We start from the raw sequence: 22,005 nt of genomic DNA on the forward strand, positions 1-22,005 counted from the left end.
TTTCCTCAAAATGATGTTTAATTTGGGATCTATAAATAGCTATGAGCCTGTAACTCAATGATGTAAAATTCTACTTAAGTGGGAAATATAACGCTTCACAACAAGGATCCATATTCATCTCTTGTATTGTTTCTTTATGTAAATTGTAATTTTCCTTAGGGTTAATAACATTAATCTCCCTAAGGTGTGATAAAAAATCAAAAGTCCCCTTGAAGTTTTAAAAATAACAGAGATTTTCCTGTCGTTAGGTTTTAGGTGTTAAAATAAATGGTATAAGGGTAATTTGATAATATTTATGAACTCATACGAGTATAAACTTTAACAGCTCATTAACAGTTCAATAATGGCAGTGAAATTTTTGTTATTTCAAAAACATCAGGGGAATTTTTTATTGTATTTCTCTTAGCTACTTGTAGGAAATAAATTTACTTGAAATAGTTCATTTTTTTTTTTTTTTTTACCATGAAAGATATATGATTTTAATTGATACCCACAAAATTAAACTAAGTTCTTAGTGTAATTTAGAGTATAGTTTCTCATTGCAAGTCCATTCTTTTAGTCTAATATGCTAATAACCAAATTTGATTGCAGCTTGTGCCCTGTTTGTTAGGTATAAACATATACTAGTTTTCTAGTGTTTTCCTGTTCTGGATGGAAAAGTAGGACATTGGATGAATGTGCATTCAACCAATAAGAGAGTGCATATCAACTCATGTTACTTGCACATATATCCTTATTGGACTAATGCATATACATCTTATGCATGCAAGATTTTCTCAAATGCAAGATATAAAACGTGTGCATTGACCATAGAGAAGCAATTAATAGTCTAGCTCTAATCTTCTCTGCTACACTTTGACAAAACGAAAGCAACCCAGTCAATAAGCCAATTGCCTAGACTTCTAATCCATCTTTTAATTTATGTCACTTAATCGTCAGGTATTTTTCTTTAAGGGTTAATAAATTTAAAATAAACAAAAATCCCTTCAAGTTTGAAAAATAATATAATTTTTTCTCAAATGCAAGGATATAAAACGTGTGCATTGACCATAGTGAGGAAGCATTAATAGACTAGTTCTAATTCTCTGGTATACTTTACAAACAAAGCAACCCAGTCAATACTCTAATTGCCTTGACTTCTAATCCATCTTTTAATTTATGTCACTTAATTTCGTCCTCAGGTACATGCTGTTGGTAGCCCCATCACTTGGACAACAATTTCACCAAGACTGTTCTTCCTCAGGTAATACCAAGACTTTTCCTCATGCACACAGTGTAGGAGTAGATTCATTCAAACACTAACAGTATAATTAGCTCATTGTGTGTGCAAAAAGTTTCAGAGAATTTCAATACTCAGAAATGGCATCACATTTTCTTCTTGGTTTTGTAGATATTCTCAGAGAAGCCCTCAAAATCTTCCACAAAAATGGGAAGCTCATGGCCTCTTTCACCTTGCTCACCCTCCAGTCACTCTCTCCTTTTCTGTTCATATTTTTCTCCATGAAACCGTTGCTCTCAAAATGGATAACTGACCAAAGCCTCGTCCTTTTCGCTAGGCCCAACACCCCAAATGCAAACCTTCTTGTTGCAGCACATAAAGATATAAGAATCCTTGTTGGCACTGAATGGATTTTCCTTGTCATCAGCTCCTTCATCTCCTTCTTCTTCTCATCCGCCACAATCTTAGCATCAGCAACAACACACAGTGGCAAAAATTTCTCCTTAAAGGACTTGTTTTCGACCGCGGCAAGTTCATTCAAAAGACCATTTCTTACTTTGCTTTACCTGACACTCTTTGGTGTTGGCTACATTTCCTTGCATTAGTTCTGCTTCCTCTTCCTCTCGCGATGAGTTTTCAGAGTCCTTTTGCTTTGAAAGTTTTTAATTTTGCTATCGGTTTCGGCTGCAGCTTTGATGATTACTTGGCTGTTGTGTGGACTTTAGCTCTTGCTGTTCGGTGCTTGAAGAAAGCTATGGATCGAGGCGCTTGGAAAGGCGGCTAGATTGTTAAGGGCATGGAAATGCATGGATTTCTTGTTAATCTTGTGATGACAATTCTCTCTTTTATATTCTACTGGGGTTTAAGTTTCTCAATTCAAAGATTTTGCAGCAGTTGAAGTGATAATTGGATTGCTTATATTGAATTCTCTCTGGCTAGTTAAGATGTTGGGGTGATGGCATATACAGTTTTGTACTATCAGTGCAAGAAAAGTCATGGAGAGGAAGTTGAATTGCAAGGGGACTGGAAATAGTAAAATACCCAATTTTCAATTATCACTGAAAGTATTCCTGATGAGAAGATCTTTTTTCTGTTTTCCTTCTGTTTGATGGTAATTTCGATAATTAAATATGTGTTTTATCTGTATAACCCCAAGAATTATTATTTGTTGTGCCCAACACATTCTATCAGATTTGTTATTATATGTTTACTTCCAGTAAGGCCAGTGAGGGAAATTTCAGAATCAATAAGATGTGCTGTCAAAACTCAATAGTGCTTTATTTGATAATTTTTAATATATGTTTCTTTCATGCTTAGATTCACGTCCTCATAATGTGAATTTTTTCTTCTCCACGAGGTTTAATATCAATATACTTAAACGTCAATTTGTTACCAGTTTATACTCTATTGAGATGTAAGGGAATGTGTTTTTTTTTTTTCTGAATCTCGTGTGTACAATATTGCTCATAATGCCTCGTGGCATTAATTTGATGATGGGCAGTAAAAAATTATCTGCCAATTCCGATAATTGTTGGATAAGTTGTAATCGAGCCAAGCCGAGCCAAGTTTTCGGCTAAACGAGCTCGGCTTGATTACAATAGGGCGATTTGAGTTCAAGCCGAGCCGCTGAGCGCAGAAATTTTCTAGCTCGACTCGAACTCGATTAGTGATTAGGGGCAAACAAGTGCTGATGCTACTATACAAATAGATGAACTACTTCACACCAAATATAAGCATATCAATGGCCCTGCCAAAAAAATCTCCCTCTTCTTTGATTTGATTTAAAGTTGTTAGGATCCCATATTGGAAAGGAAAAGGGTGGGCATATGGGTTATAAAGGGTTTGGACACCCTCCCTTGGCAAGCCATTTCCAATGAGAGCTCTACTCAAGTCACAAAAGGCCCACTGCTCAACCCAATTGTTTGAGTTTTAGATGGGTCTTTATCAAATGGTATCAAAGCCAAACTCTGCCCAAGCCCATGTTCTAGAAGGGGCAACCTAGGAAAGGGCTACCTGGGAAAGGGCGACCTCTAAAGTAGGTCATTAGAGTGAAGTCGTCAAAATGGGCCAACGATGTTTTAGAAGGGGCGGCCTAGGAAGGGGCAACCTAAAGAGTAGGCTGCCCAAGTGAAGGCATCCAGAGTGGGCCAATGAGTTTCGGAAGGGGCGACCTAGGAAAGGGTTACCTATGAAGGGGCAACCTAGAGAGTAGGCCACCCAGAGTGAAGCCGTCTAGAGGGGTCAATGTGGACGTTGGGTCTCGAAGCGTGGGAGAATGTTAGGATCCCACATTGAAAGGGAAAATGGTGGCATATGGGTATTAAAGGGCTTAGACACCTCCCTTGGCAAGTGGTTTTTAAGGAGGGTTCTATCCAAGCCCATAAAAGGCCTACTACCCAGCCCAATGTTTGAGTGTAGATGGGTCTTCAAAGCTTAAGCAAAATGGTTTTTTTCTTTCTGGCAACCCAAACAAAAAAACAAACAATGCTTATGATCAGGATAAGTTGTATGATAATAGTAATATGCACCTTCATTTAGGAAAGATGTTGAACATAAGTTGGGTTATCCGAACAAAATAATAAGGAGAAATATAACCCAAGATTTTATCACACTAAAAACCCACAAGGCAAACACTAATTCATAACAACTACCTTGAAATCTCTGATCAACGGAAGAGTTCAAAAGAGATGCATTTGATAGCAAGAACAACAGTAAAAAGATGAATGGCAGGCAGCTTATGGAAGTAAAGGTAAATGTGGGTCGGTTTTGTTAATATAAATAATTGTTGATTAGTCATAGTATTATTAAAAACATAATCTTACTCCAATAATATAAATGCAAGAAATTGTTAATGAAATATATCAATTGGTTTTCTCAAATATCTTATAATTCATTAACAAATTAAATCTTATGAAATGGCCTTTAAAAAAATCTATAATATCAAATTCAATCTTATTTAAAAAAAAAAACAAAAAAAGTGTGGGATAGAGTATTAGAGCTTCTTAACTTTAGAAGGCATGAAAATTTATTGAAAGGGGTCAAATTCCATGTATACCCCTAATTTATCTGCAAGTTGATCTAGATCCCCTTATATGGAGACTCATATTGAAAGGGGTCACATGACATAACACGTCATTTGGGAATGAAAATTTTGGGATATCATTTGGGACTAATAGTATTACTGATTTAAAATATATCTTGGACATCGCCAGAAAGGTCATTAATTAAAACAACAATGTAATTGTATATAGTTAAAAATCAAAAATCAAAAATAAAAAATAAAAAATCAACCTTATAATTTATCGATTTTCCTATTCCTATATCAAAAATTAAACTGATAGTAATAAACTTTATATCAAAAAGTCCTGATTTACTTGCTTTGTAAAAGAAAAATTCATAATTCATATAAGATTCAGAATCTTAGACAAAATAGGAAATAGATGAATTATTATATGAATAGAACTTTGGGTTATTTGGAGCGACCATAAGCCCAAATGGACTAATGGCGAGACCCAATTCCAGACAAGGCCTTAGTGATTGGATGTCCAATTTGTGAGTAGCTTGGTTGGTGCAATGGGCTGGCCCATGGAATAAATCTTAGAGTAGGCCCAACCCGAATTGGGTCATGACACTGGGTCACGTAGTAAATGTTCCGTGGTTGAGCCTAATAAGATCCAAGACGATTTTTTGCTTATACAAGAATGCAAATATAATGAAAGTATTGTTGAGCATGACTTCATTAACCCGACAACTCTCTAAATAAGTGAATTAAGATAAATAAATAATAATAATGAATTATTATTATTATTATTTTTTTTTAATCAATCTCAACTTTATTTAATGGGAAATAATTAAGGAAAAATGATATTTTTTAGATGAAAATTAATATTGTTTTTTACTGAACTACTGTTTATGTATGGTTTGAAAAATACTCCTCATTTAATTTTTGAATCAGATTGTAGTCCAATTTAGTTTCCTAAGTGGGTTAGAATCAAGCTTAGTTTAATATACTTTTAACAAATTTAATTGGATTGAATAGATGATTTTATTATAAAAAAAAAAAAATTAATTAATTTAAAAAAATAAAAAAACATGTTTTTAATATGAGAAATTAAAATAAAAGGGTCAAAATTACACAAGTGAGATTCAATTTGTATCATTAAAATAAATGAAGAGCACAAAATATATTTTTTATTTTATCATGCCTTTTAATTTTAACATTCATGTTATAAATTTCTCCCTATTTGGGTATTATATAATTTTAATATTCAATTTATTTAACCCAAAGTAATTGTTTTCTTTGGTTATTTGGAGGGTATTAATAAATTTCACACCTTTAATTTCATACTAAACTAAAGAAAGGGCTGCAATCTTATATTGTATCTTAATTCAAATACAAATAATTGAATAATCTCTTTTTAATATTTAGATCAATGGATTAATTAAAAAATGAAATAGAGATGAAGACCAATAAATATTCAAGTATTCATTTACAACAATTTTTAAGATTGCATTGTCTACAATCTAAATTTTAAATATTAAAATATATTACAGGAATTCAATTATTTAATACAATTATGAAGGATTTTATTAAAAAACCAATACAATTGTGTATATTTAATTGTTCTAATAGTAATTCCATGTTCCACAGTCAATTTAATTATTTAATTTCTTAGTTGATTTGATCCATTTAATCCCTTTATATTGTCATAACCCTTAAAAGAATCGTACAATTTTAGTGCACAAACAAGAGACCAGACACTAAATAAGCCTGAATAACCCGCAAACTCTCAAAGATAAACAAGAGATCAGACATTAAGTAAGCCTGAATAACCGCAAACTCTCAAAGAAAAAATAAAAAACACAAAGAATATAAAAGAACAAAAAACTCTCTTATATTGCCTTTAGTTGAATACAATACTTGAAATATGAAAATAATCTAAAACTAAATAGCTTTACATAAGAGTTTACAAGTACATCAAAAAATCCAAATATGTACATATCCTTTAAGATTGATGTCTAGGATTAATTATTTAAGTAATAAAATCCTAGTCCTACTTTGCTGTCGTGAAGGAACATTTTGGCAGCTTCTAGAAATATTTTTTGACATATTCTTTAATGCTCTTGAGTCAAAGTCTCCTAAACTAGATATTGGGTCTTGTATAGACTTAGGCTTAGGCTGGATGTGACAATATTCATCTCTTTGTATTGTTTCTTTATGTCAATTGTATTTTTCTTTAGGGTTAATAACAATAATTCCCTATGATATTATAAAATAACAAAAATCCCCTTCAAGTTTCAAAAATAACATAATTTTTTCTCAAATGCAAGGATATAAAATGTGTGCATTGACCATAGTGAAGCAATTAATAGACTAGTTCTAATCTTCTCTGGTATACTTTAACAAAACAAAGCAACCCAGTCAAATACTCTAATTGCCTTGACTTCTAATCCATCTTTTAATTTATGTCACTTAATTTCGTCCTCAGGTACATGGTGTTGGTAGCCCCATCACTTGGACAACAATTTCACCAAGACTGTTCTTCCTCAGGTACATACCAAGACTTTTCTTCCTCATGCACACAGTGTAGGAGTAGATTCATTCAACACATAACAGTATAATTAGCTCATTTGTTGTGCAAAAAGTTTCAGAGAATTTCAATACTCAGAAATGGCATCACATTTTCTTCTTGGTTTTGTAGATATTCTCAGAGAAGCCCTCAAAATCTTCCACAAAAATGGGAAGCTCATGGCCTCTTTCACCTTGCTCACCCTCTCAGTTCACTCTCTCCTTTTCTTGTTCAATATTTTCTCCATGAAACCGTTGCTCTCAAAATGGATAACTGACGACAGCCGCCTCCTTTTCACCAGCCCCAACATCCCAAAATATGCAAACCTTCTTGTTGCAGCACAAAAAGATAAAAGAATCCTTGTTGGCACTGAATGGATTTTCCTTGTCATCAGCTCCTTCATCTCCTTCTTCTTCTCATCCGCCACAATCTTAGCATCAGCAACAACATACAGTGGCAAAAATTTCTCCTTAAAGGACTTGTTTTCGACCGCGGCAAGTTCATTCAAAAGACCATTTCTTACTTTGCTTTACCTGACACTCTTTGGTGTTGGCTACATTTTCCTTGCATTAGTTCTGCTTCCTCTTCCTCTCACGATGAGTTTTCAAAGTCCTTTTGCTTTGAAAGTTTATTTTATTTTGCTATCGGTTTTGGCTGAGGCTTTGTATGATTACTTGGCTGTTGTGTGGACTTTAGCTCTTGCTGTTCCGGTGCTTGAAGAAAGCTATGGAATCGAGGCGCTTGGAAAGGCGGCTAAGATTGTTAAGGGCATGGACTGCAGGATTCTTGTTAATCTTGTGATGACAATTCTCTCTTTTATTATTCTACTGGGGTTTAAGTTTCTCAAATTCAAAGATTTTGCAGCAGTTGAAGTGATAATTGGATTGCTTATATTGAATTCTCTCTGCTAGTTAAGATGTTTGGTTGATGGCATATACAGTTTTGTACTATCAGTGCAAAAGTCATGGAGAAGTTGAATTGCAAGGGACTTGAAATATAGTAAAATACCCAATTTTCAATTTATCACTGAAAGTATTCCCTGATGAGAAGATCTTTTTTCTGTTTTCCTTCTGTTTGAGTGTAATTTCGATAATTAAATATGTTGTTTTATCTGTATAACCCCAAGAATTATATTTGTTGTGCCAAACACATTCTATCAGATTTGTTATTATATGTTTACTTCCAGTAAGCTACAGTGAGGGCAAATTTCAGAATCAATAATGTGCTGTCAAAACTCAATAGTGCTTTATTTGATAATTTTTAATATATGTTTCTTTCATGCTTAGATCACGTCATCATAATGTGAATTTTTTCTTCTCCACGAGTTTAATTATCATATACTTAAACGTCATTTGTTTACCAGTTTATACTCTATTGAGATGTTAGGAAATGGTTTTTTTTTTTCTGAATCTCGTGGGTACAATATTGCTCATAATGCCTCGTGGCATTAATTTGATGATGGGCATTAAAAAATTACTGCAATTCCGATAATTGTTGGATAAGTTGTAATCGAGCCAAGCCGAGCCAGTTTTCGGCTAAACGAGCTCGGCTTGATTACATATAGGCGATTTGAGTTTCAAGCCGAGCCACTGCCAGAAATTTCTAGCTCGACTCGAACTCGATTAGTGATTAGGGGCAAACAAGTCTGATGCTACATACAAATAGATGAACTACTTCACACCAAATATAAGCATATCAATGGCCCTGCCAAAAAATCTCCCCTCTTCTTTGATTTGATTTAAAGCTTGTTAGGATCCCATATTGGAAAGGAAAAGGGTGGGCATATGGGTTATAAAGGGTTTGGACACCCTCCCTTGGCAAGCCATTTTTCCAATGAGAGCTCTACTCAAGCTCACAAAAGGCCCACTGCTCACCCAATTGTTTGAGTTGTTAATGGGTCTTTATCAAATGGTTCAAAGCCAAACTCTGCCCAAGCCCATGTTCAGAAGGGGCAACCTAGGAAAGGGCTACCTGGGAAAGGGCGCCCTCTAAGAGTAGTCACTTAGAGTGAAGTCGTCAAAATGGGCCAACGATGTTTTAGAAGGGGCGGCCTAGGAAGGGGCACCCTTAAGAGTAGGCTGCCCAAAGTGAAGGCATCCAGAGTGGCCAATGATGTTTCGGAAGGGGCGACCTAGGAAAGGGTTACCATGAGGGGCAACCTTAGAGAGTAGGCCACCCAGAGTGAAGCCGTCTAGAGTGGGTCAATGTGGACGTTGGGTCTCGAAGCGTGGGAGATGTTAGGATCCCACATTGAAAGGGAAAATGGTGAGCATATGGGTTATAAAGGGCTTAGACACCCTCCCTTGGCAAGTCGGTTTTCTAAGGAGGGTTCTATCCAAGCCCATAAAAGGCCTACTACCCAGCCCAATTGTTTGAGTTGTTAGATGGGTCTTTATCAAAGCTTAAGCAAAATGGTTTTTTCTTTTCTTGGCAACCAAACAAACAAACAAACAATGCTTATGATCAGGATAATGTTGTATGATAATAGTAATATGCACCTTCATTTAGGAAAGATGTTGAACATAAGTTGGGTTATCCGAACAAAATATAAGAGAATATATACCCAAGATTTTCACACACCTAAAAACCCACAAGGCAAACACTAATTCATAACAACTACCTTGAAATCTCTGATCAACAGGAAGAGTTCAAAAAGAAGACATTTGATAGCAAGAACAACAGTAAAAAGATGAATGGCAGGCAGCTTATGGAATTAAGGTACATGTGGCGTCGGCGTCGTCTAACGACGAAACAACAATAAAGAGATGAACGACGGCTCAGCTTACGGAATTAGTACATGTGGTGTTGGTGTCTTCTGACGGCGAGAACAATGACTGATTAGGAATTTTCATTTAGCTAATGGAGATTACAAGATTGATGGTGTTGTGAAGTGTTTGGGTTAAATCATTTTGAATTTCTGATTCAAGAATCGTGTTTTACCAATTTTAATATTGGGGTCTGATTTGTTATTTTATAAATGTCTATAGTTAGAAAAAAAAAATTTAGATCCCCTATAGTTTCAAAAGCATCTAAAAGCACCTTAGTTATGCGAGTCAACTTTGGCTTGCCCTATCGAGCCAAGGTGATACTAATCGAACTTGAATTGATTATTTCAATGAGCCCAGTCAGCTTCAAACGAGTTTTAATCGAGCCGCTCGCAAGTTGCTCGGCTCGTTGACAGCCTTAGTTGGATTTGTTCTGGTAAATTATATCTGCCTGGTTAAGGTGTTTATTCATGGCGTACCAATTTTGTACTTCCAGTGCAAGAAACCATGGAGAAGAAGTGGAATTGTAGTAGGGTTTAGGCTATAGTAAAGTGCCAACAGTTCCTTTTATTAATGAGAGTTTTAGTATGATTATAATTCTTGTTTGTGAATTTGGTCCTGAATTATTTTATTTTACAATGATTCTTTTGAATTTTCTCATGTTATGAAGTTACAAAGGGAAGTATGTAACCACCACTGGGTGTTTATGGTAAAAGAGCAAAGAATGATTTAACATGGTCTCCTAAGTTAAAAGAGCAAGAGGAGGGTCTAGTATGGTCTCTCAGTTTGAGTCCTCACGACCCTTAGTAGGAGTGGAGCTCTTACCCGACCAATAGTTCAAGATTTCGGAAGAATAGTTGAGGTGTGTTGCAGCTGGTCCAGGAAAAAAAAAAAAAAGTTTATTAGATACCTTTAAAATTCAGGGTAAAGCAATTGCCTTTTTTTTTTTTTAAACTCAAATGATGTTTAATTTGAGGTCTAATAATAAAGAACAAGAGGAGGATCTAACATAGTTTCCCGAATTCGAGTCCCCACGACTCTTAATAGGGTGGCCACTAGAGCTTTGACCCAGTCGGTAGTTCTAAGGTGCCAGAGGATTAGTTAAGGTGCACACAAGCTAGTCCATGGAAAAAAGGAAGTCTATAGAATACCCTTAAAATTCAGGTAAAAGCAGTGGCTTTATTTTTTTTTTTTCCTCAAATGATGTTTAATTTGGGATCTATAATAGCTATAGCCTGTAACTCAATGATGTAAAATTCTACTTAAGGGGAAATATAACGCTTCCAACAAGGATCCATATCATCTCTTGATTGTTCTTATGTAAATTGTAATTTTCCTTAGGGTTAATAACATTAATCTCCCTAAGGTGTGATAAAAAATCAAAAGTCCCCTTGAAGTTTTAAAATAACAGAGATTTCCTGTCGTTAGGTTTAGGTGTTAAATAAATGGTATAAGGGTAATTTGATAAATTTATGAACTCATACGAGTATAAACTTTAACAGCTCATTAACATTCAATAATGGCAGTGAAATTTTTGTTATTTCAAAAACATCAGGGGAATTTTTTATTGTATTTCTCTTAGCTACTTGTAGGAAATAAATTTACTTGAAATAGTTCATTTTTTTTTTTTTTTTACCATGAAAGATATATGATTTTAATTGATACCACAAAATTAACTAAGTTCTTAGTGTAATTTAGAGTATAGTTCTCATTGCAAGTCCATTCTTTTAGTCTAATATGCTAATAACCAATTTGATTGCAGCTGTTGCCCTGTTTGTTAGGTATAAACATATACTTGTTTTCTAGTTTTTTTCCTGTTCTGGATGAAAAGTAGAAGGACATCGGATGAATGTGCATTCAACCAATAAGATAGTGCATATCAACTCATGTTACTTGCACATATACCTTATTGGACTAATGCATATACATCTTATGCATGCAGATTTTCTCAATGCAAGATATAAACGTGGTGCATTGACCATAGAGAAGCAATTAATAGTCTAGCAACTCTAATCTTCTCTGCACACTTTGACAAAACGAAAGCAACCCAGTCAATAAGCCAATTGCCTAGACTTCTAATCCATCTTTTAATTTATGTCACTTAATTGATATTGATTTTTAAAGGCCGAACCGACTTACAAGTACCTAAGGTTTTTCGTAATGACAAATGGGTACCCAAAGGTTTGGAATCGACAAATAAGTACTTTCCGTTCTATACCGTTAGTGATTTCCGTTTCATAAAGGGTAATCTGTCATTTTGCCCAGCCACCAAATTTTTAACTTTCAAAAATCTCTTCGAAATCTGGAGCAAAACTTCCTTAGAAGCTTCACTTTAAAAATCGACACGTGTCCCATTAGTTGACTTTGAAGGAAAAAAAAAAAAAAACTTGGTTTGCCTCTTCGTTTTCTTCTCATTTCTCTTTAACTCTCTCTCATTTCTCTAACTCTCTAAAGAAGGTTGTGAAAAGTTGCACCATTGTTTGGGGACCATCATCGACGACGACGACTGAACAACGAAAACTGACAGAGGCCGACGACGACAACAACAAAACAAAAACTGAACAATGACGATGGCTGAACAACGACGAAGCTACGCCAATGTTTGGAGACCATCATCGACAACTATGACTGAACAACGAAAACTGAACTGAGGCCCCGACGACAACAACGACAACAAAAAACGAAAACTGAACAACGATGACGACGAAGACTGAACAACAACGACTATTGAACGAGAGAATCGTGGGGTAACACTTGGAGGACGACTAAACTAAGGCCAGCGTTATTAACAGTATAAATCATCGACGACGACTGAACAACGAAAACTGAAGGGTAAAGTTTCTTCTTGGTTTTCCTGTTTGTTTTCGGTTTTTTGTATTTTAGTGCAGTTCTAAGTTTTTGGTTTTTCTTACTTGCATGTTTGGTTTTTTTAAAGTTTTTGTTAGATGGTTTGGTTTAGGGTCGTGGGGTAACTGCAACTATAAAGGTGACTAAACTAAAGTTTTTTTGTTTGTTTTTCATTTTTGGTTTTGCATGTTTGGTTGTTTTTAAAGTTTTTTGTTTGTTTGTTGGTTTGGGTTTGTTCTTAAGAGTTGGTTATGCTAGATTGTGTAATGAATAATCCAGCCAAACGGTAGGGCTGGTTTGCTTGACTTATTATTGGGAGTGTGGATAGCTTGTCTTATATATTTTTGATTGCAGGATGAACTTACAAAAAGATTTTTGGGTTGTAAAGTTGGTTATGTTGGTGTTGTAATTTTGCGATGTTGTATAAAATCTGTTATATGTTAATGGAAGATATCGTCTTGATATGGTGAAATTTTGTTAACTGAGTCAAATACTATGGTCTTGATATGTGTATAAAAATCTATTATATGTTTTAACTGAGTCAAATACTATGGTCTTGATATGGTGAAATTTTGTAGAAAGTGAGAAAAATTACCACTAAATTAATCCTTCTAACCATTCCAGTTATGCCAGGAAAAAGACTTAAAAATTGCATGATTTCTATAAAAAAGGGTCATAGTGTGTTTAGCACACCTCTTCAACATTCCATTAGCAACAAGTAAAACAAAATATTGCCAATAAACAGCATTTGCCATTCCATTTCCCAACCACCTTTTTCTCTGAATATTGCTCCACATAAGCATAACTCATGAGTGAGAAATTTTTAATCATTTCTTCCCAAATAAACTTTCATAAGTCCTACCCCACATACTTTTGAGTGTGTGAGCACTGCCTGTCATCCTATGTATGCATGCATAAGTAGCAATTCATCTGCCCTTAGTTTAATACCTAATATTATCTATGTTAATTTCCATTTTATAACAGATTCAACCTTAGGCTGAAGGATGAAACTGGAATAGATTTAGCCTTGAGGGAGGATTTCTGTTGTTCATGTGGAGCCTGCCAACAAAATATCGGAATGATATCTATTTGATGCCTTTGTTCCAGGTTGCAGTGTCATAACATTGGATAATAATAGTATTAACATCTCATTAATAAATTTAGTTGAATGGTAGTGTTCTGTTGCTGGTGGCTTTTTTCGAGCCTTAGAATGAGCTTCTCATCATTGTGTATGTGCAATATAGAACTGAATACAGGCTTTTTAAAATAATGGATATAAAAAAATTATGTTTTCCTTTTGATCGAATGAAATTTAGGCGGATACAATGTTTGATAACCTCATGGCAAGTTCTCACATGTCAGATAATTTCTATATTATCCTCATAATTTGCATTGTGAATGGGTTAGACTTGATCATTACCCATGCTTGAATTGTTTATGTTGATTTTGCGAAAACATAATACATTTAATTTTAAAGATGATTTGCTGCTTGATGCGGTTTAATATACTGAATTTTGGCTGATTTTATTGAATTTGTTAAACTTGGAAATGATTTGCTGCCTGATGTTGGTTTAATATACGAATTTTGGCTGATTTTGTTGAATTTGTTTAATCTTTGGAAAAGATAATATTTTCATGTCAAAGACAGGTTTAATCATCACTTTGCATTGAATTATTCTGCTTTAATCTTGTGTAGTTAAATCTGAAAGTGATCATTAGAGGAATTATAAGGTCTTTTAGTGAATATTGAATAGAATAGAATTGTGAATCTGAAAGTGATCATTAAATGGTGTTTTATATTCTCATCAACCCTGTTCCTTAATTAATTTGAAACACCTTCAAATCTGAAAGTAGGTTAAATTTAGTTAATTATTCAATAATAAAAAGGGTTTAGTTTAATTAACGTAATTGTTATTTGCATGTTTAATTAAAGTTTTAGTTTATTGATCCTGCTAGTTTATTTGCAGGATGGAGCCACAACTATTTATTTGAAATTTCAGTTGTTTGGTATTGATTGTGAGATGGCGGAATGTAGACCCCATGAATTTAGTTACATAGTATTGATAAAGGATATGAAAAGATGTGTTGCAGAAGAGAATGAGGCAGTTCAACTTAATCTTAATGAGAAGTTTAGGGTGGAATCTATGTACCATTGTCGGGGCAGAAATTTTAATAGATAGTGATGAGGATGTGACATTCCTTTTCCAGCAATACGGGTCCAAGGGGTTAAAGGATATTAGGTTGTATGTTGAAGCTTACCTATACAGCATGTGGAACCATTGCAGCCTTTGCCAGAACCACCATACTAACCTAATGACACTCAAAACAGAAACCCCCCCCCCCTGAAGAGTATTGTGACGATGACTTCCTTGGAGTGATGCCTCTAATGATGATGAAAGCAGTAATGGATTTGCTGGTGCTGCTGGGAATGATGATGGTGAAGCTGGTGATAATGATGGAGTGTGATGGGAGAGAGGAAAAGGCTGAAACTAGTGATAATAAGGGAGAGATAGGGGCTGAAACTGGGGGGCATCTTTCTGATTATGAGAAAAACAGTGATGATTTCATGGGGGGTCTAGTGAGGATGAGGATGCAGTGAGTAGGATGAGTAGGCATATGAAGGCAAGTGAGTTTCAGTATGGGCCAGATGGGAAAATTAAATTTTAGGGGGGCAGGTGTTTAGAAATAAATCCATTTTAGTGAATTTCAAGGACTATATAATAAGAGGGTTCGCAGTGAGAAGGGTGCACAATGACAAGCGGATGATCAAAGCAGTGTGTAAAGAAGAGGGCTGCCCATTCTTTCTAATGCAGCCTTAATGGTTGACAACAATCATGGCAGATTAGGAAATATGAAACCAAACCACACATGCCTTAGAGTATATAACAACCCGATGCTCTGCCCTTGGATTCTAAGAAGATGGAGGATTCATTCGGTCAACAAGGGGAGTTGGTTAAGCCCTTAGATGCTGAATTAGGAAGGGTGCATTTTTGGAGATACATAAAAGGAAGTTGTATAGGGCTAGGAGGTTGGCCATGGAATGACGCAAAAAACAACATGTGAGTCTTTTGCCTGGTTGTTCAAGTACAACCACATTCTTCAAGTCACCAACCCTGGATCCATGATAGAAACTTAGGTTGGTTAGAGAAAAAAACCCAGACAATCTTACAATTAGAGAAAGTGTCCCAAAAAGTCTAGATTCAAGAGATTTTTGTAAGTTTTGTGCTCAAAAAAAAGGATTTTGAGGGGTGTAGGCATTCATAGGAATTGATGGGTGTCATTTGAAAGGTCACTATGGTGGGGTACTTTTATCGGCAGTCTCTATGGATGCAAATAGTGGGATATTACCCTTTGGCAATATGTGTTTGTGAGGCGGAGAATAATGACTCATGGAACTTCTTCCTTGGACTATTGCACTTTTGGGTGATTTAGAGCATGTTACATTCATGAGTGACCGGCAGAAGGCTATTCTAAATGCACTAGAAGCAAAGTGGCCAAATCAAGGAGTCGTTTGTGCTCGGCATTGTACGCAAACTTCAGAAAAAAAATTCCTGGGGTTCACTTGATGAAACTGTTTTGGGCAGTGAGTAAGGCTACAAACAGACCTATTTTGTTAAAGCCATGGCAAATGTCAAGGATGTAGATGAGGGTGCATACAAATGGTTGCTTGAAAAGAACCAAACCAATGGTCCAGACATGCGTTTGACACAACAACAAAGTCAGATACATAACAAACAATATGAGTGTGAGTGCTTCAACTCATGGCTTGGTGAAGACAGGGAACTTCTATACTCAGTCTACTGGAACTTTACCGACGTAGGGTAATGAAGCGGATTCAATGTAGATTGAAAGTGGTTACATGTAGATGAAAGCTGGTACAAAGTGGATTACACCTCTTCCACCAGTAGTTCACAGAAAGATAAACAATGAATTGAGGCAGCTGAGAAATGTCAAAGTCTGATACCCTGGTTCTGATGAGTTTGAAGTAGATGATGAGAATGTAAATCCAAGTAAAACTCATGTTCTGGTTTTGGTAAGCAACTGTGTGATTGTGGGATGTGGCAACTATCGGAATTCTTGTTCTGCTATTGCTGTTTATTACACAAAACATTTCCACTATACCTATGTTGATCCAGCTTAGAATTCCTCTGTACCTACAAACTTATGCATACATTGGTCCACCCTGTTCCTGACAAGACTAGTTGGCCAGAGGTTAGTGTAATATTTGCCACATACAGGCAGCCCAAGGTTGGCAGACCTTCGAAATCAAGAAGGAGAGATCTAAATGAAGAGCCAAAATCTAAAAAGGTCTCCACACTTAGGTGTAGTGTCTGCAGTGTCTTGGGGCATAACAAAAGGTCCTGCCAAAAAATATCCACAATGCAGATAAAAGGAAGAAGCAGAAGGTAATATAAAAAAATGTCAACTTCACTTCATTTTCTCTATAAAACTGATTTCTATTTTTTATTTGCAGCGAACCTTTGTGTCCATAATGACTGAACCTCTTCAAGAGCTCGCTTTGCAACAAACTTGTCCCAAGCTTCAAGTTCAAGTTACTGACAACTATTTTAAAACATAAATATTATGTCTATTCTTTTTACCTTTGCTGAAGTTATTCTACTTCTCTTAATAGGTCAACCATCAATAATGCAATGGGGAAGTTCTTTGTTTGCTGTAGCACTAGGTTGTTTTTTTTCTTCACTTTTTTTTTTTTTTTTTTTTTTTACTTTGATTATCCTATTCTAAATCACTGTTTCTATACTTGTTCAGTGTTTCGACATGTTGCGTTTTTGCCACCTGGATCTCTAACACAACAACTCAGAAGAATGGTGTATTATTACTGGCTGTAATTTGATATGTGCAAGATTTTAGCAGTTGATTATGGGAATCTGATGTGTTGGAATGGGTAGTAGAGGATTATTTGCAGTTGGCCAAAAGTGTTCCTAAGCGTGTAGTTGAGAAGAATTATGTGGGATAGGTGGGAATTCTTTCATGGACAGATTCTGAAATGGGATAAAAAGAGTTGGGGAGAATAGGGAGGATATTCTGAAAAGTGAAGAGTGGAAAATAGGGGAGGATATTCGAACTCTTGCATTGTTTTTATCTCTTTTTGTCTTAGATTTGCTTTGCTGCTATTATATGTGTCGTTGGTTGCATTTTGTTGTTTTTATCCTTGTATTGGCTTGCTGGTTGGTGATTTATTGGTTGTTGGTTGCTATATTTTTCTGGGTTTCTTGGCTGATTGCTCTGGTTATTGGTTGCTGATTGCTATTTGTCATGGTTGCTGTCTAAAAGGGTTCTGCAATTTATTGTTGGGGTTGGGCATTAGAAGGGTATCACATTGAATTTATTTTTTTTAGTTTCTGTTTCTTTCAAGAAACATAATTGTTGGAAATGTTTAGGTTCTTGGCTGATTGCTCTACTCTTCTGTTTATTTAAACAGAAGAATTAAGGCAAAGAAGGAGAGCTAAATTAACAAGATGAATTGTGGAAATATATATAAATGGTTTGATTGCATATGCATTCCCATTATTGTGGATTTGCAAGGATGATGTTTGTACTAGAGAAGAGTAAATATCTACAGTTTATTACATTGCAATTGTGCCTGTTTTGCAGCTTATGGGTGTCATTTGTGGATTTGCAGGATGGAGAAGAGGAAAATTTGTGCCTATTTTTGCAGCTATGGTGTGCATTGGAAACTGCTCAGTTTTTCAACTTGATTTGAAGTTTGAAGTTCAGTTTTATATCACATTTTATGTACTGAATTCCTGTTCTGTTTAACCATGACGAATTATTGATACTGAATGAATTGGATGTTAATATGAATGCTGTTCTTTTAAATATGAAAAATTTCAATTTTCAGCCACATTTGAATATATGATACTGCTTCTGCCAAAATCAGGGATAAATTGATCACTTGCAACATGAGGCCATAATAATTCACCATAAGATGTAAAACAGGGATAAAATTGTCACTTGCAACATGAGGGCATAATGTAATTCACTATAATGATGTGGGTATTATGTAATTGAATTAGTTGATAATGAATTAATAAAAAACTAAGCTGTCAAACTCAAAGGGCATTTTAGTTATTCATTATTAAACGGAACTCTATAAACAAATAGGACGGAAGGATTGATTTGTCTTTTTGAACCTTTTGGGTAACCACTTGTGTTTACGTTTAAACCTGGGTATGGTTAGTCGTTCCCCCATTTTAAATGCTGCTTAGTTTCAAGCACTGGTGCCCCATAACTTGGACAACCGTTTCACCAGACTGTTCTTCCTCAAGTACATGGTCTTGGTAGCCCCATCACTTGGACAACAATTTCACCAGACTTTTTTCCTCAAGTACATGGTCTTGGTAGCCCCATACTTGGACCACAGTTTCACCAAGACTTTTCTTCCTCACGAACATGTGTGTAGGAGTAGACTCATTCAACAATAACAGTATAATTTGTCATTAATTTTTGTGTGCCAAATTTCAGGTTTCCAGAAGAAATTTAATTTCTCAGAAATGGCATTACATTTTCTTCTTGGTTCTGCAGATATTCGCAGAGAAGCACTCAAAATCTTCTACTAAAATGGGAAGCTCATGGCCTCTTTCACCTTACTTACCCTCTCTGTTCACTCTCTCCTTTTCTTGTTCGACATTTTCTCCACGAAACCATTGCTCTCAAAATGGATAACTGACCAAAGCATCCTCCTTCTCGCCAGCCCTGTTATGCCTAAAAATCAAAGTTGACATAAGCTGATGTCAGCATGCATGAATCAGAGTTCAGGAAGACTTTGCACCGTCCAGAGTATGCCACGTCGCCTAAGATAGAAATAATATAGCTGTCAACATCCCAACTGACGCAGGTTTTGTCTGTAAATGAATTTGGTTCGCACACTTACCTAAGCCTCATTTAATTTAAGGATATTCCTTAAGTTCTCAACCAATGGGAAGATATGAGAGATTTGCACAACACCAACCCATTGCAATAATGTAATCATTACCTTAAGCACAACATGTATAAATAGATAGCTCTCCCTCACAAAATCAAGACCAGACACTCTCAATTCAACAAAGAAAATAGCAAAGACACACTACTAGAAAGAGAGTAGCTTGACATTTTCTAAGAATCCTTAGAACACCAAGCACCTACAACCCCAGATCGCAGCATGAACACACTAATATGAAAGAAAACAGTGGAGGTAGGATTCGCTTTAAACATCTGAACCACTATAAAAATCTTTAGTGTCTCCTTTATCTTTACGTCTTTTTATGTTATTGTGAAAACAGTACCCTATTCAACTTTAATAATCATTTCACGTGTAATTTCTAAGATCTTCTAAACACTTTACACGTGCAAAGTCGTTGGTGTCAAAATCAAACATCAACAAGCACCAACACCCCAGAATATGCAAACCTTCTTGTTGCAGTACATAAAGACATAAGAATCTTTGTTGGCACTTAATGCATTTTCCTTCTCATCAGCTTCTTTATCTCCTTCTTCTTCTCAATCGCCACAATCTTAGCATCAGCAACAACACAGAGGCAAAAATTTCTCCTTAAAGGACTTGTTTTCGACCGCGGCAAGTCCATGGAAAAGACCATTTCTTACTTCGCTTTACGTAATTGTCTTTTGTGTCTGCTCCATGTTCCTTGCATTACTTCTTCTGCTTCCTCCCATAATGAGTTTTCAAAGTTCATTTGCTTTGAAAGTTTTATTTATTTTGCTGTCGGTTTCGGCTGCAGCTTTCTTGGTTACTTGGCTGTTGCGTGGACTTTAGCTCTTGTTGTTTCGGTGCTTGAAGAGAGCTATGGAATCGATCCGTCTACGAAGGCGGCTAAGATTGTTAAGGGCAAAGAAATGCATGGATTTCTTGTTAATCTTGTGATGACAATGCTCTCCTTTATTGTGCTACAGGGGTTTAACTTTCTGAAATTCAAAGATTTTGCAGCAGTTGAAGTGATAATTGGATTGCTTATATGGAATTCTCACTGGCTAGTTAAGATGTTTGGGTAGAGGGCATATACAGTTTTGTACTATCGGTGCAAGAAAACTCATGGAGATGAAGTTGAATTGCAAGGGGACTTGGAATATTGTAAAATACCCAACTTTCAATTTATCACTGAAAATATTCCCTGCTGAGAAGATCTTTTTTCTGTTTTCCTTCTGTTTGTGTGTAATTTCGATAATTAAATATGTTTTTTTATCTGTATAACCCCCAGAATTGTTATTTGTTGTGCCAAACACATTCTATCAGATTTGTTATTACGTGTTTACTTCCAATAAGCTACAATGAGGGCAAATTTCAGAATCAAATAAGATGTGCTGTCAAAACTCAATAGTGCTTTATTTGATAATTTTTAATATATGTTTCTTTCATGCTTAGATTCACGTCATCATAATGTGAATTTTTTCTTCTCCACGAGGTTTAATTATCAATATACTTAAACGTCAATTTGTTTACCAGTTTATACTCTATTGAGATGTTAAGGGAAATGGTTTTTTTTTTTCTGAATCTCGTGTGTACAATATTGCTCATAATGCCTCGTGGCATTAATTTGATGATGGGCAGTAAAAAATTATCTGCAATTCCGATAATTGTTGGATAAGTTGTAATCGAGCCAAGCCGAGCCAAGTTTTCGGCTAAACGAGCTCGGCTTGATTACATATAGGGCGATTTGAGTTCAAGCCGAGCCAGCTGAGCCAGAAATTTTCTAGCTCGACTCGAACTCGATTAGTGATTAGGGGCAAACAAGTGCTGATGCTACTATACAAATAGATGAACTACTTCACACCAAATATAAGCATATCAATGGCCCTGCCAAAAAATCTCCCCTCTTCTTTGATTTGATTTAAAGCTTGTTAGGATCCCATATTGGAAAGGAAAAGGGTGGGCATATGGGTTATAAAGGGTTTGGACACCCTCCCTTGGCAAGCCATTTTTCCAATGAGAGCTCTACTCAAGCTCACAAAAGGCCCACTGCTCAACCCAATTGTTTGAGTTGTTAGATGGGTCTTTATCAAATGGTATCAAAGCCAAACTCTGCCCAAGCCCATGTTCTAGAAGGGGCAACCTAGGAAAGGGCTACCTGGGAAAGGGCGACCTCTAAGAGTAGGTCACTTAGAGTGAAGTCGTCCAAAATGGGCCAACGATGTTTTAGAAGGGGCGGCCTAGGAAGGGGCAACCTTAAAGAGTAGGCTGCCCAAAGTGAAGGCATCCAGAGTGGGCCAATGATGTTTCGGAAGGGGCGACCTAGGAAAGGGTTACCTATGAAGGGGCAACCTTAGAGAGTAGGCCACCCAGAGTGAAGCCGTCTAGAGTGGGTCAATGTGGACGTTGGGTCTCGAAGCGTGGGAGAATGTTAGGATCCCACATTGAAAGGGAAAATGGTGAGCATATGGGTTATAAAGGGCTTAGACACCCTCCCTTGGCAAGTCGGTTTTCTAAGGAGGGTTCTATCCAAGCCCATAAAAGGCCTACTACCCAGCCCAATTGTTTGAGTTGTTAGATGGGTCTTTATCAAAGCTTAAGCAAAATGGTTTTTTCTTTTCTTGGCAACCCAAACAAACAAACAAACAATGCTTATGATCAGGATAATGTTGTATGATA

The 22,005-nt window shown here is 35.9% G+C and overlaps 1 protein-coding gene across 2 annotated transcripts; it reads left to right on the top strand.

Moving 5' to 3' along the window:
* The first annotated feature begins 6,613 nt into the window (after positions 1 to 6,613).
* On the top strand, positions 6,614 to 7,706 carry LOC116113189. 2 transcript variants are annotated; one of them, XR_004125381.1, is made up of 2 exons: positions 6,614 to 6,770; positions 6,922 to 7,074. XR_004125381.1 is itself a non-coding variant. In XM_031399341.1 (2 exons), the coding sequence occupies exons 1-2, from the start codon at positions 6,686 to 6,688 to the stop codon at positions 7,698 to 7,700; spliced, it is 336 nt and encodes a 111-aa protein (XP_031255201.1). In that variant the 5' UTR covers positions 6,614 to 6,685; the 3' UTR covers positions 7,701 to 7,706. The 2 variants fall into 2 exon arrangements, 1 of the variants encoding a protein (XP_031255201.1); XM_031399341.1 differs by lacking the exon at positions 6,922 to 7,074 and adding an exon at positions 7,450 to 7,706.
* Positions 7,707 to 22,005: the final 14,299 nt, after the last annotated feature.

This window comes from Pistacia vera, unplaced genomic scaffold (genome assembly GCF_008641045.1).
Source record: "Pistacia vera cultivar Batoury unplaced genomic scaffold, PisVer_v2 Contig674, whole genome shotgun sequence".
Taxonomy (NCBI): Eukaryota; Viridiplantae; Streptophyta; class Magnoliopsida; order Sapindales; family Anacardiaceae; genus Pistacia; species Pistacia vera.